General features: G+C 51.0%; 2 protein-coding genes across 8 annotated transcripts in view; one reads left to right on the top strand and one right to left on the bottom strand.

The window, feature by feature from the left end:
* CYFIP1 (cytoplasmic FMR1 interacting protein 1) overlaps positions 1–14,433 on the top strand; it is a 99,934-nt gene that overhangs the window by 71,367 nt on the left and 14,134 nt on the right. For both annotated transcript variants that reach the window (XM_051822213.2, XM_051822214.2), the window contains exons 23-24: positions 5,577–5,664; positions 14,164–14,307. In XM_051822213.2, coding sequence (XP_051678173.1) covers positions 5,577–5,664; positions 14,164–14,307 — 232 coding nt within the window. The remainder of the gene's footprint in view (positions 1–5,576; positions 5,665–14,163; positions 14,308–14,433) is intronic.
* Positions 12,234–14,433, bottom strand: part of NIPA2 (NIPA magnesium transporter 2) — a 56,193-nt gene continuing 53,993 nt past the window's right edge. For all 6 annotated transcript variants that reach the window (XR_011380682.1, XR_011380684.1, XR_011380687.1 and 3 more), the window contains one exon: positions 12,234–14,402. The gene's annotated coding sequence lies outside the window, so the exon portion shown is untranslated. The remainder of the gene's footprint in view (positions 14,403–14,433) is intronic.

Raw genomic sequence — 14,433 nt, 5'->3', positions numbered from 1 at the left:
CAGATGGAAGTTCTCTCTCTGCCTCTTCCATCTCTCTCTCTCTCTCTCTCTCTCTGTAACTCTGCCTTTCAAATAAATAAAATACATCTTTAAGAAAAGTTAATAACTAGGCATTTTTATAGGGAACAATGTAATATTTCAACACATATATACAGCATAAAGCGATCAAATCAGGCAACCAGCTTTTCCGTTTCCTTATTTTTTTTCTAAGTGTTTGGCACCTAGCAGCTCCTGTCTTGAAGTTTTTTATGCCATGCAGCCCTGCTGAGTATCCCCACAGCTGACACCCAGTCTCAGCCAGAGCCAGTGGCTCCGGACCCACAGGAGGCCTCGTAGGCCTGGCTGGGTGTGCTCCACAGAAACCAGTCTTTAAATTTAAAGACTACTCACTTCTTTTTAACTCAGTTAAAATTTTTAAAATGATTTTTATTTGTTTAACAGGCATAGAGGTAGAACCAGAGCGAGAGGACTCCCATCCACTACCTCCCTCCCTAGGTGCCCACAATGGCCCAAGCTAAGCTAGAGTAAGAAGCTGATAATTCAATCCAGGTCTCCTATATAGGAGGCAGGAACCCAATTACTTAAGCCATTAGCACTGCCTCCCAGGGTCTGCATTTCAGGAAGCTGGAGTCAGGAACCAGAGCCAGGAGCTGAACCCAGGGACTCCTATGTGGGGTGCAGGTGTCTTTACTGCTAAGCTAAACACCCACTCCTAACTCACTTTTAAGGTACTTCCTAAATGTATTTTGTAAAAGTTGATGGAAAAAATATTCGTGTTAAATAATACATCGTAACTGTAGAAGACTCAGAAACCATAGGTGTGTTAGGGAAGGGGAATGAAATCGATCCCCGGAGGTTTCCTGTAGAGCGTGTCTGTCCTCCAGCATGCTCTTCGCGATGGTGACGATGCAGCAACTTGCTGCTCTGAAAACTCGTCTGTGTCCCGGCTGGGGCTCGCAGCGTCTCCTCTGTCGTGGTGGGTGGCTGTGGTTGTCCCCCACCCCCGCCGTGGGCTCAGCCGCACCTGCGTGACGTCCTGACGTCAGTGATCCTCCCAGGAGAGTGCTCAGACGTTCTTCATTCTCTCTCTGCAGTCCAAAGGCCTTTCCCCAGCGGTGCCCTTCCCTGAGCTTCCTGGGACCGCTCCCATGGGTCATCAGGGAGTCCACGGTCACATGGAGTGTTACTGGGGGCCACTTCGTGGGTTGGTGGCTCCTGCGTGGGTCCCACTCTCCAGGTGTTCCTGGGGTTGTCAGGTTATCATGTAGTGCTGTTATGTAGTGTCAGTTACCATGTAGTGGGGGACAGAGTCCAGCCCGTCCGTGTCAGTGCTACACGTGCCTCTCCCTGCATCAACACTCACACGTGTGCAGGAGTGGGGGTGCCCACCTTGTGACTGTGAGACGGCCCCGCCCCCATCCCATCCCCGTGCAGTCATGTTTGCTGCTATGCTGCGTCCTGCTGCCTGAGCACCGCGTGGCAGTGAGGACGTCCAGCTGGTCTGGTGCCGGGAGCTGTGTCCGGTCCTAATCTGGGGGCTGGGACCCGCTTGCATCCCCACAGCAGAAGCACAGCCTCGCGTGCTGTGACTCCTGTTTCCCGCGGATGGTGTGCGGGTGGCCCAGTGTGTGACTGCGGGCATTCCTGGAGACTAAGCTGCCTGTCGGGTTCAGACGTACCTGCATTGAGTGGTGTTCACCACCTCCCTCCCCTCAGTCCTTGTACTACTGCCCAGCTGTGGGGCTGGGCTGTTCCTGGTGGGGGCTGCCCACTGGGTCCCAGGACTGAGCAGCAGTCATGGCCTCCCCCAGGGTCCCCATCCCCCGTTGTCAGCCAGACTGCCTCCACGCAGCACCAGGACCGCCCCAGGTTAAGAGTCTAGCCCAGGCTAGTGAGGGAGCACAGTGCGCTGAGGCGTGGTGGAGGCTGCTGCCGTGTCCTCCCAGCTGGGCCGCTCTGCCCAAGCCCACGGCTGCCCCTCCTGCTCACTGTGCTCAGTACATGGGCTGGCCAGGTCCTGCGCCCGCCCTCCGAGTCTGCACAGAGCTGACAGCAGCAGGAAGGGGTGGCTGGGTGCTTTTATTTGACCACACATTTCTGCCTCAACCCTCTGTGACCCCTTGTGGTGTTGGTCATTCCTGCTGGCAGATCAGTGCCACACACTGGGGCCTCCTGCCCGGCCTGGACCCCTGGACACATTGGGTGCTCCCCACAGGCAAGCAGGTTTGCTCTGACCCGGAGCCCGGTTTGACGTGTGTCACCTACTTTCTCTGTGAGATCCAAGCGTTGATGTCTCAGGATATACCTGTTGGGCAGGAGGCAGCATGCGGTGCCCTGAGGCTCCTGGGAGCCCGGAGCCCAAGGACACCTGAGACACAATTCCCAGGGAACCCTTGCTCGTCACAGGGGCAGTCCCCTCCCCAGAGCAGCTCTGCTTCACCTGAGCCCACCTCCACCTCCATTACCCCTGGTTTTTTTTTTTTTTTTTTTTTTTGTTGTTGTTGTTGTTGTTGTTGTTGTTGTTGTTTTTTTTAAACAAGTTCCCAGGGCCTGGTGCCCTGGCTCACTTGGTTAATCCTCCACCTGTGGCGCTGGCATCCCATATGGGCACCAGGTTCTAGTCCCAGTTGCTTCTCTTCCAGTCTAGCTCTCTGCTGTGGCCTGGGAAGGCAGTGGAGGATGGCCCAAGTGCTTGGGCCCTGCACCCGCATGGGAGACCAGGAGGAAGCACCTGGCTCCTGGCTTCAGATCAGCACAACGCTGGCCATAGCGACCATTTGAGGGGTGAACCAACGAAAGGAAGACCTTTCTCTCTGTAGCTCTACCTGTCAAATAATTTTTTTAAAAAAGTAGAGGAGAAAAAAACACATATTCCCAGTGAGATCATTGAAGTTTCCCATTTCCTTCCTATAACAGGCATTTTAAACCAGGGCTCTGTTCACTGAAACCAGAGAAGACGCAAAACCCTGCTGCCTGGACTCTCAGTACCATCCCTGAGGAGTCGGGCAGGAAGGAACTTTTCTTGTTGCTTGGCCCTTATTTCCAGTTAAAGGGTTATACCCGGTGGCTCTGGGAGATGGCTCAGGGTGGGCACCCTGCCTGGAATTTAACCTGTGCAGCTGAGAAGCGTAGCAGGTGACAGCTCTTGGAAAGAGGCCAGCAGACTTTGCTGAGGACCAGAGTTGGGCTTGTGGCCAGGAGACCACCCGCTGGAGGGAGTGTCGTCAGAGTGACGGGTCTGGGGCAACACCAGCCCATGCCTGGGCCTGTGAGCTCCCTTCCCCAGGCCAGGTGCTGGCTGCCAGGCTCTCCCTGGCCCCTTACCACTTTCCTGTTTAAGTGTATCGTTGTGGGAGGTAGCTTGAGTTGATGAATTTTGACCCGTTATTTTCACCATGGTGGAGCAGCTGTGAGTCTGACTCCTGCATTCCACCTCCAGGTGTTGGCTGGCGTTCTGCTGCTCATATTTGTTTTCTGTGGGGACTCGGGATTCCAGCCCAGGGGTATACTTTGTGGTTTCCATTAGTTGAGTTTTGTGGCTCAGACTGGCCCCGTTCGGAGCACTGGGTGCCTGTGGCTGGTGTCTGTGTCTCTGTCATTCTTTAAGTCCCGCCTGATTTTCTGCACGTGACATGTTCCAGGCCACACCTACACTTTTCCCACGCAGCTCTTGGAGGCTGTCATTGCAGTGCAGAAGGGTAATGGTGGGACTGCCTGTGGGTGCCATGTATGCTCCTCGCTCCCAGGATGCCCCTGTTTCTAGACCCTAGTGGTGGTCCAAGCTAGGAAATACTTGCACGTGCACCATGTTAGCTTCCTATGGCTGCTGTAACGAAGTGTCACGCACTGGGTGGCTTCAAACAACAGAAATCTATTCCCCTCACAGTTCTAGAGGCCGGAAGTCAGAACCCAAGGTGTCAGTGGAGCCCAGTTCCCTCTGAGACTCTGCAGAGCGTCTGGATTTAGCTTTTCCTGGCCTGTGGTCATAACTGTCATTCCCTGGTTGCCTGGGCGTACAACTCTGTCACTCTCATCTCTGTCTCTATCACATGACTTCCTCCTTGTGTCTCTGTGTCTCTTCTGTTCTTGTAAAGACAAGAGTCAAATTGGGTTAAGGACACTAGCATCACAGGGAGTTAGGCAGACACAGACAAGGCTTTTGCAACCTCAGTACCACGTCTCATTTTGGGGTTTAGCTCCCTTCGGGTGATTTGTGCTGTGATTTTCTCTCTTCTGTCCTCTCCTGTCCCCATCAGAGGTGCCGGAGGCTGATGGCATGTGCAGCAGCATTACAGGTGTGATGCCAGCAGGTAGCCATCCCCAGTGTGAGCAGGACCTAGACTCTCTGGGGAACAGGGTTCCCTCCTCCGAACATTACCCTAGCATTGGTGCCTCCTGATGGAGTGTTCTGCCTGGAACAGGTGTAGGGACACAGCACATGGACATGCAGACATGCACACACAGCCATACACACGCAGACACAGATCACACAACCCTGTACACAGATATGCACACACGTGTGCAGACACAGGTAAGCAGATGGACGACTGGCAGACACACAGATGCATAGACACAGACACACATACAGTGTGGAGTGTTGTGATACACCTGGGACGTTGACATACTGACAGCACAGTAACCCAAGATCCTTGAAAAAACACTCAAAAGGGAAAATGTGTGGTTTTCTCCTGGTGTGAATTCAGGTGATTTGTAGGCCTGTGGTTGTCAGGATCCGACTGCAGTTGGTGGGAAGCTGGCCTGGCGGCTGCTCTCCCACCCCCTGCACCCCATCTGCAGGGATCCACTCGCGCTCAGCCCTGCAGACTGCTGGCCTCTCCCCCAGGCGCACACACTTTGTGACCCATTGGTGCTGCGGCAGTCACATCATGTTTTATTTACTGAAGTATAATATGAATCCATCTAGTTCTTAGAATATTAATCCACGTATCTTTATTACACTTTCGTAAAAGTTTTATACGTTCAAGAGAACCCTTCTGATTTGAAGGCATTAGCCAGGGTTGCTGTAGCTGCTTGAGAATTTAATTATCTGATTGTAAGCGGCCCCTGACCTGTCTTCAGGACACAGTCCTGTCACTGAGTATGGCCACGAATGCCTGAGTTTGCGTGCTCGTCCCTTGTGGACCCGTAACGGGTGATCTGAGCACGCGGCATCACTGCTGTGCTCCGAGCTGCTGTCGCTGCTGTGTGTACAGCAGACGAGTACGCGGAGCTGTGAGCTCCTTCACTCCCTGGCATCAGAGGATTGGGTTAGGGTTAGGAGGATTCTGTTCCCAGGTGGACCAAACTCTGTCCCAGTTTGGAAGCTGTGTTTACAGGTAAAAGGATACTGGGTGTTGTCACCTTGGCTCCTGAACTTCCTATGTATTTATTGTACTTCAGAATCTTTGCATCTAATTCATTCTGTAATTTTTCATTGCCTAGATTTTTCCCGTTTGATACTCATGTCGGTTAACTGGGAGGAAGACTGAATAGATTGTTAATACAAAAGTTCTGAATTTTAAAGAACTATCATTAAATTTGGTTCTTTTCTTTTTTTCTTAATCTTTCTTGTCTAGGTTTGTTCGGACAGTATTACCATTTTCTCAGGAGTTTCAAAGAGACAAACAGCCAAATGCACAACCCCAGTATTTGCATGGGTCCAAGGTAGGCTCTTGTGTGGGATTTTTCAGTTTCTAACCAAATACATTTTTAAGCTTAATTTAGATCACTTGAGTTGCAATGACTTAAATTTATCATGCTATTTATAAAATGTTTTTTCCTTTCATTCCATTAGCTTCTTGAAAAATAGCAACATTTGTTACTGTTATTGGTCAACAGGAGCTAACCAACTAACCCCCCAAATCCTCTGACCTGGGATTAATATGATACGTGGGCGTCAGGGTGTGTCTGGCTTCGCTCCTGGAATAAAGTAGTGAGATTGCTGGGACACTTCAAGGTTTGAAAACGTGGAGCTAGGACAGCTTGTGCAAGAGGCGGGGGCCGGGGCTGCCATCCAGAGGCAGAGGTGAGGTGGGAAGGTGGGCGTGGAACGGGCCTGACTTCCAGAAGCAGCCAAGGTAGCCTGCGTGTGGCGAGCTGGAGGAAACCCCGAACACCCTCATCTCGTGAGAAAGGCACAGCCCGTGCACAGGCACCGGCGTACAGCGGTGTGTGGGAACGGGCGGTGGTCTCAGCTCAGCCCCTCCCGTCTGTTGGTTTTGCATCTGTGGGTTCAACTAATTGTGGATCAGAAATATTCAGGAAAAAAGCAGTTGTGTTCATTGAACAGGTGCAGGCCTTTTTCTCGTCATTTTTCTCTCAGCAACCCACCGTAACTACTGTTCACACATCACGTAGACAGTGTTGGGTATTGTAAGGCAGCTGGAGATGATGAAAGTATTTAGGATGTGCATGATCATACACAAACTCTGCCGTTTTACATAAGGGACTTGAGAATCTGCACATTTTGGTATTCGAAGGAGTCCTGGAACCAATCCTTCGTGGATACCAAGGGATGACTGCATTTAAAACACTCTTGATTCATAAGAAAAAGAGTAATACTCGACAGTAAAGAGAGAGACAGAAGCATGACAGGAGCAGACTCTCCAGAAATAATAATAAATACAATAGAAGCAGGCGTCCAGCCATACCAGTGACTGCAGAGATAGGCCAGCGGTAGGGATTTTGCCCACGAGATGGGAAAGGTTAAAGGCCTCAGCTCCTTCTGTGAAGGGTGCCGCTGTCTCCCATGCTGCTGGCAGGGGTGTCCCTGGGCTCTGCCGCTGGGGCACACGGCCTGCATTCATGAATGTTTAAGCATTCTCCCTTGTGAGAAGCCAAGTCCTCAAGGAAATCAACAAGAAATACAAAATGAGGTCTCACGGGAGTGATCCGAGGACACTGTCTGTCCCGTGTGCTGGTTGTCGGGAGCTGGGCATCTCAGGGTTGTCACGGTCCTGTCCACGTGTGTTCGGACGTGAGCAGATGGCATGGAGCGTCATGAGCTGTGCAGGTGTGAGGCTGGCCCACTGCCCTGCCCCAGGCTCCCGCCCCCGTGGGCATCAGGGCCGAGGCTGCAGTGGGGCAGGACTGGAGGCTGAGTGGCAGCCATCTGTTGGGGTTTGGGCAGCTGCTTTAAGCCTCAGATGACAGCCAGGGTTGAAGAGGGCAGACCTTGCCCTGCGTGTTGTTCCTAACCCGAGTCTCTCTGTCTATTTTGGTAAACGTTCAGTGAGGCTGGTTGTAATTTTGTACAGATTGTCAGTCTGTAGTCAGTTTGCTGGCGCATTCAGCCTGCATCTGTTGAGCGTCTGCTGTGTCCCTCAGTGTCCTTGGTCTCCATCCAGCAGCAGAGTTCTTGGGAAGACTCAGGTTCCCCAGAGCAGCCACTTGGGCCCCACACCTGAGAGGGCTGTAGGTTTGGTCAGCAGGCCAGGGTGGCCAGAGTGGCAGGGAGGGCCCAACAGGAAGGCTGGTCAGACGCAGGGGTGGGCGGTGTTCCCAGGAGACCGGGAATTCAAGCCCCTGCCCCCGCCCTTCCTCCCTCATGCCCTTGGGGTTGAGGGGCAGTCAGCCTCTGACTTCTCACTTGCAGGGTCTCAGAGAAGAGCCAGGAGAAAGGGAAGCACCTGTGGCTGCTCCGGAGACGCCCTGGTAGTGGAGGCCCTCCCGGCCATCTTGAGTGGACCCCAGCCTGTCTCCGTGGACCCCTGTAGAGGCCATGGCTTGTACTCTTTTGCACTGGTGGAGTGAAGCTGCCTGCAGGGATAGACCTGAGCCCAGCTGGTGATGGTGGCGGTGTGGAGGCCAGGACCAGCAAGCTAGAATCCCACAGACAGCGAGGGCCCTGGGACGGCCACACCACGCGGCCTGCACCTGGGCCCTGGGACGGCCACACCACGCAGCCTGCTGACCAGGGCCCTGGGATGGCCACACCACGCGGCCTGCTGCCCAGGGCCCTGGGACGGCCACACCACACGGCCTGCACCTGGGCAGCCGGGTCTCAAGAAGCAGAAAGGATGGTTGTAACCATTGCTTTGTACCCTGTTCTTTAGTGCAGGGTCCTCTCATTTTGGCCCTCTTGGTTGCCTTCATTCTTCTCCTCGTCAGCGACGTGACCTTGACGTTGGAGGCCGATTTGCCCCGTGGAATGGGCTTTTGTTTTCCGGACAGCAAGTCCATCAGCACGCATTATTGTCTTCTCCACCCCTCTGAGAACAGTGGGCTTTCCATCACAACAGGGGTGTCCCTGAGAGGCAGGGGTGTGATGAAGGGGGTGTGAGAATCCTCTTCTGAAAATGGGGTGATGCTGTAAAGAATGTGACCCCCAAAAACAATGATCTTTCTGGTTTTTAGAGGATAGTTTAATTTTTAGCAACTCTGATAGTTCATAGAATAATACAGTTTGGCAATTTCATAACAGATGCTGATGTGGTTAAAAGCTAGGGAGGGATTTTGCCTCTCACAGCAGGAAGTGGGACAAAAAAGTGACCTTGCTAGGAGCCTTGCTGACACACAGGGAGTGGGGGGCACTGGCTGTGGGTACAATGTCTGAAACAACCCTGTGTTCTGTTGCTGTCCTTAGCACCACCCAGTGGCCATGGAGCTGTGAGTGGAGACACAGGTCTTCATAAAGGGCCTGGGGTCACCCTGGGGAGGTTCTGGGCTTAAGGCATCTTCAGCACCCCCAGGAAGTGGACAAGTAGCCAGGTGCCAGGAATGCAGTGACCAGGCGCGTCCTCCAGGGGGCAGCTCAGAGCACGTGTGCCTGGGCAGGGGGCGAGGTCTGGAGGCTACTCCTCTCTTCTGAAGCTGTGGTGGTTGAGTTAACTCAAGTGCTCTCCCCCAGGAGGGTTTAAAAAAGACTTTTATGCAATAATCAGTTATGTACTTAAAGGATATCTTTAAGAAGGGATTAGAATAAATACTCAGATGCCCACTTTCTGAAATTAACCTGTAGTGTTTTAACTCCTTAGAACCAAATGAAGTTTTGTGTTATTTTAGAAGACAGAACACCTGATGAGTTAGATTTTTAAAATTCTTGTATCTCAGAACTGATAGACTTCCTCTGCACTCGGTTTGTCTGTTGGGGAAGCACGCCGTTTTCCCGTCTGCTCTCATACCATAGCAAACACACATTTCCCTGACCTCGAAACGCAGGGGGATTTCTCTCCACCCGCAAGCGAGCCCCTGTTGGGGCTCCTCTAGTTTACAGTCCAGTTCTGGCATTGTCTTTGGCAGATGGAGTTGGATCCCAGCAGCCGGGGGCTCAGCCCCCAGATCCGCCCCCACCCCATCACGTTAGAGCCCAGTCCCGAGCCCCAGGTGGTTGTATCTGTGCTTCCGGCCGGTCAGCTGTGTAAGTCAGGATTCCCACTACTCCCACCTCCGGTTCAATTAATTTCCTACAGTGGCTCACTTAATTGACTTAGTAGGTTTATTATACTGGCTGGAGGGCGAGGTATGGGAGAAGAGACAGGAGACTCTCTGAACCCTGTCTTTTGGGTTTTTATGGAGACTTCATTGTATAAACATGATTCAGATGAACAATTTTGTAGAAGTGTGGTTGGACAGAGAAGGTGTGATCAGATGCTAACAGACTGGAGAAACCCAGCAAGGCTGTGTGTTCAGATCCTTCTTGGCCCCTTTGGAGTGGGGAAGCTCTTCTGACAGCTGGACAAAGGCCATTCAGACTTTCTTTGTGCACAGCTAAAGGCAGGGCACAATGACCCAACTTGGAGAGGGAGTTCAAACCAGGAAGCCTGGATAGAATCCAACATCGGGTATCACAGCTTGACTCTGAAATGTTTCATCCTCTTAGGCATGCCCACGACATAAGTTGCTATTTGTGAGAGGGACCAGTGTGGTAAGGCTGTTCTTCCCTGGTCCGTGCTGCACTTCCTCCTCGAGCCCAAGGGTGCAGGGGCTGTGGGGAGCAATTCGGACTAGACTAAGTTACTGGAATTAAGACTTATTCTGTGCATCTGCTCTCCCACAATATGGCGCTGGGAGAGAAGAAAACAGCTTTTACACAGCTGCCTCCAGTTCAACCAATAAACTGTAGGACTTGCTACTGATTGGAGGAGAGCAGCGTACTCGGCGTGTGGGCAGCCGAGTTGGGATTGGCAGAGGAGGACTATAAAGGAGGAGAGAGACGGCATGCACCAGGAACATCTAAGGGGAACATCTGAGGGAACACCTGTGCAGCCCCCGAGAAGAGCCGGCCGGCGGTGTGCCGCTCCCCTGCGGAAGTGGGGAAAGCGGCCAGGGGGAACCGCCCTTCCACGGAGGTGGAAGGGATAGTAGCCAACCCGGGAAGAACCAGCAGCAAACCCGGGGAGGGCCGAGCAGACGAAAGAACAGCGCAGGGTCCTGTGTCGTTCCTCCACGAAGAGGGGGAGCGACAGGGGCCAAGTGTAGAAGGCAGGGAAGCTGGGCCTCTGAGGCCAGCTGCATGGTCAGCATCACATGTGGGTGGCCTGTGGTTCCGGGTGGAGCATCCCTAGGGAGAAGGCTTGCGGACATGGTTTGTAAGAAGATCCCGAGACTACAGGGCTGTGTCCATCCTGGCAGCCCAAACGCATCTGTGCCTTCTTTGTGGTGTGAAAGGCTCAAGAGAAGCATTTTGATTCTCCAGGATTTTCCTTCAGGAGCACAGGGTAGCAGGAGTGTGTCTGTTCCCAGTAAGGTGTGAGGGGCCTCACCTCATCAGAGAGCACCCCTTCAGGGAACTGAACTTGAACCTCACGGAAACAGGTTTCAGCCCTCAGTTTGAGAAGTTAATGTTTGTGCAGTTTTTATTCTTACAACCTAAGTCAGGGGTTTTTTTTGGCTGGATTGCTTGAACTCATGCAAGTGATGTTGATGCTGACTGCTCATCCTATACATATCGTACAAGGCTTTCTTGGGGACCCCCACCCCAACGGTGGCTAAATGCCAAAACATGATGTCAGAGTTGAGTAAGCATGCTCAAAAACAGCCTATTTTTAAAATTAATTTATATATTTGAAAGAGTTACAGAGAGGGTCTGTAACTTCATCTGGGTCTCCTACATGGGTGGCAGGGACCTAAACACTCGGGCCATCCTCCATTGCTTTTCCTAGGCTATTAGCAGGGAGCTGGATTGGAGGTAGAGCATCCTGGACACAAACCAGTGCCCATATGGGATCCTGGCATTGCAGGCAGCAGCTGTACCCACTGTGCCACAATGCTGGCCCCACTGACAGCCTTTTTACTTGAGAACTCTTGTGTGTGTCAGATGCACTTGATTTTGTTGCAGTATAGATTATAGTGCTTTTATCTATGCAATTAGGAAATATAGAAGAATCTAATTCAAAAACTCGATTTTTTTTATGAATGAACTAGGACTAATATATTCTTAGAATAAAATTGACTTAGGTGAGTGATCCATTTATGATCACATGTTGGCTCTTGGTAACGTTGCCACTTAGGAAATATGCGTGTTCTGAGTAAAACACACTCTCTTGAGCACATTACTGGTAAGATTACGCTTGGTTCACAGGTGAAGAGAGAGTGTCCTGAATGTGAGAAGAACCCAAGTCACACAGTCAAGGTGCTGTGAGGGGGGCACCCACCTCTGCTTGTTGGGGGAGGCTGGAGTCTGCATCAGCCAGGGGCTGTGAGTCTTCCTGGAACCGAGCTGAGGCTGGATGGCACCAGCTGCCCTCCTCTAAATATTGGATAATACAGTGTTTGGAAGTTTGCTGCCCTTACAAGTAGTGCCCCCCACCCCAGCACTGCAGTCCTGTCTGCTGTTTGACTCTTCTTGGGTTGTCTCTGGAATGTGCCCACAGGGAAGCCAGACACTGGGTAGGGGGAGGAGGCTGGGGACCAAGTGTGTCTTGAGCAGTGACTTCTCTAACAGGGCACTCTGGGCGTGAGTGTTTCCTCTTGTTAAATGAGGTCATTAGAGTTCTTTGTTGGTTTCCATTTCAAGCATGTGAACCTCCTGTCAAGCAAAGACCTTACACAGAATTCCAGCATTTAAAGCACAGTGGCAGGGCTTTGAGGAGGGTATGGGAGGAGAGGTGTGTGTCTGAGCTCATGATCAAATACGGTTCTTTCAAGCATGAGAGTGGTTTCAGGGGTTGGTCACAGGATAGGCACGTCGTCTGACTTGGCTAATGTGGTATTTACAGTCAGGTCAGATGTGGACTCCCATGACCACCCACACATCTGGTGGTTGGCTCGGAAGGACTCACAGGACCGTGATACTCATGGCTGCAGTTTATTCCAGCATAAGGCTGTGAGGCAGCATCACATCTGAGCCCACCCCCAGCATGCCTTGTTTCACAGCACTTGAAAGAAACGAGTGTTCTCTTACTGTGGGGCAGAGTATTCTATACATGCCCATCAAATTCTGTTTGTTGATGGCGTTGTTCGCTCTCTGTTGTTACTGACTTTCTGTCTATTCTGTCAGCTACTGATTTGAGAGAGAAGTTGAAGTCTCCAGCTATAACTGTGGATTGGTTCATCTCTCCTATCTGTTTTGCATCAAATATTTTGAAGATACTGTTCAGTGCATAAACATTTTGATAGTCTGCTCTTTTTATCATTATGTGATGCAGTCCCTCTTTGTGCTCTGAAGTCTACTTTATCTTAATATAGCCATTCTGGTTTTCTTCTGATTAATGTTTATATGATTATTTTTCCATTCTTTTATTTTTGACTTACCTTTATCATCAATATGAAGTTGAGTTTCTTGTAGCATATAAATAAGTCCTATTTTTGATCCATTCTGCCAATTGCTCTTTTAACTGTTTTTAACCACTTATCTTTAATATAATGACACATGGGCCGGCGCCGTGGCTCAATAGGTTAATCCTCCACCTTGCGGCGCCGGCACACCGGGTTCTAGTCCCGGTCGGGGCGCCGGATTCTGTCCCGGTTGCCCCTCTTCCAGGCCAGCTCTCTGCTATGGCCAGGGAGTGCAGTGGAGGATGGCCCAGGTGCTTGGGCCCTGCACCCCATGGGAGACCAGGAAAAGCACCTGGATCCTGGCTCCTGCCATCGGATCAGCGCGGTGCGCCGGCTGCAGCGGCGGCCATTGGAGGGTGAACCAACGGCAAAAGGAAGACCTTTCTCTCTCTGTCTCTCTCTCTCACTGTCCACTCTGCCTGTCAAAAATAAAAAAAATAAAAAATAAAAAATATAATGACACATGATATGTTAGTGCCCATGAAGGATTCACCAAGATAGGCCTTATCTTGGGCTCTAAAAGCTCAACAGAATTAAAAGAGTTGAAATCATACAGAGTGGACCACAGTAAACGCCAACTAGAAATCAGTAATGAAAAGATAAGAGCATCTTCAAATACTTGGAATGTAACATAACATCTTCAAATACTTGGAATGTAACATAACATAACCCATGGATCAAAGAGAAAGTCTCAAGGAAAATTTTTAAAAATACATTGAGTTGAATGAAATTGCAAATGTAAGAAAATTTGGGGGGATGCACTAGAAGTACTGAGAGGGAAACTGACAGCCCTGGGTGAATTGCTTGTGTGAAGGGCCCTCCCTGCCGTCTGTGCCGTGTTCTTCGGCAGTCTTAGCGAGGTCTCCCCTACAGGAAATGAGCTGACCGCCTTTCCCACCCTCCTGCCTTAGGGGCGCTGCCCTCATCACCTCCTGGGAACCCTGTGTTCTCCAACTGTGTGTCCTCGAACATTTCCCCTGGAAGGCTGTGGGAGCCGCTCTGTGGAGGCAGGCATGAGGCTTAAGATGTAATTACTTCTCATTCTCGATCTCATAACAGCTTCTGTCAAATTGGCAGCTCGGTAAATGCTGGAACACCAAATGGTTTTGTTTCCTTTTTTCCATTTTAACAAGTTTGCTTTTCATAACAGATTGAAGACCTATATTCCAGTAAGGGCAGTATATCCTTACTAAAATCCATGAAGAACTGTTTCATAATATTCATTTTCCACACACTTTTTGAAGACTCCTCACATGCCTAGATTTCAAAAAAAAAAATTACACCACTTTTTGCTTCCAGTTTCCATGAACTTTTTGAAGTATCCTTGTATTTCACAAGTGAATTCACTGGGCCCCTTCACCCAAGGGTGTTGTGTGTATTGACTCCATCCGCCAGCAGACTTCGTCACCCGCATGTGTGTTGAAACACTCCGTCCCCTGTTCCTAGGCTTTGAACCTGGCCTACTCCAGCATTTATGGCAGCTACAGGAACTTCGTGGGGCCTCCACACTTTCAGGTCATCTGCCGGCTGCTCGGCTACCAAGGCATCGCTGTGGTCATGGAGGAGCTGCTGAAGGTTGTCAAGAGCCTGGTGAGTTTCCACTGGATGAGCCTCCTTCACGGGGCCTGAAGGCATCAGGGCCCAACAAGCAAGGAGCTCTTCTCTCTGTTGTCCGGCCTGTGATTCTGTAACACATGAATGGATTCAGTTTAGCTT

The sequence above is a fragment of the Oryctolagus cuniculus genome, chromosome 12, assembly GCF_964237555.1.
Source record: "Oryctolagus cuniculus chromosome 12, mOryCun1.1, whole genome shotgun sequence".
NCBI classification, from domain to species: domain Eukaryota; kingdom Metazoa; phylum Chordata; class Mammalia; order Lagomorpha; family Leporidae; genus Oryctolagus; species Oryctolagus cuniculus.
This window is presented reverse-complemented; position numbering and strand designations above follow the sequence as displayed.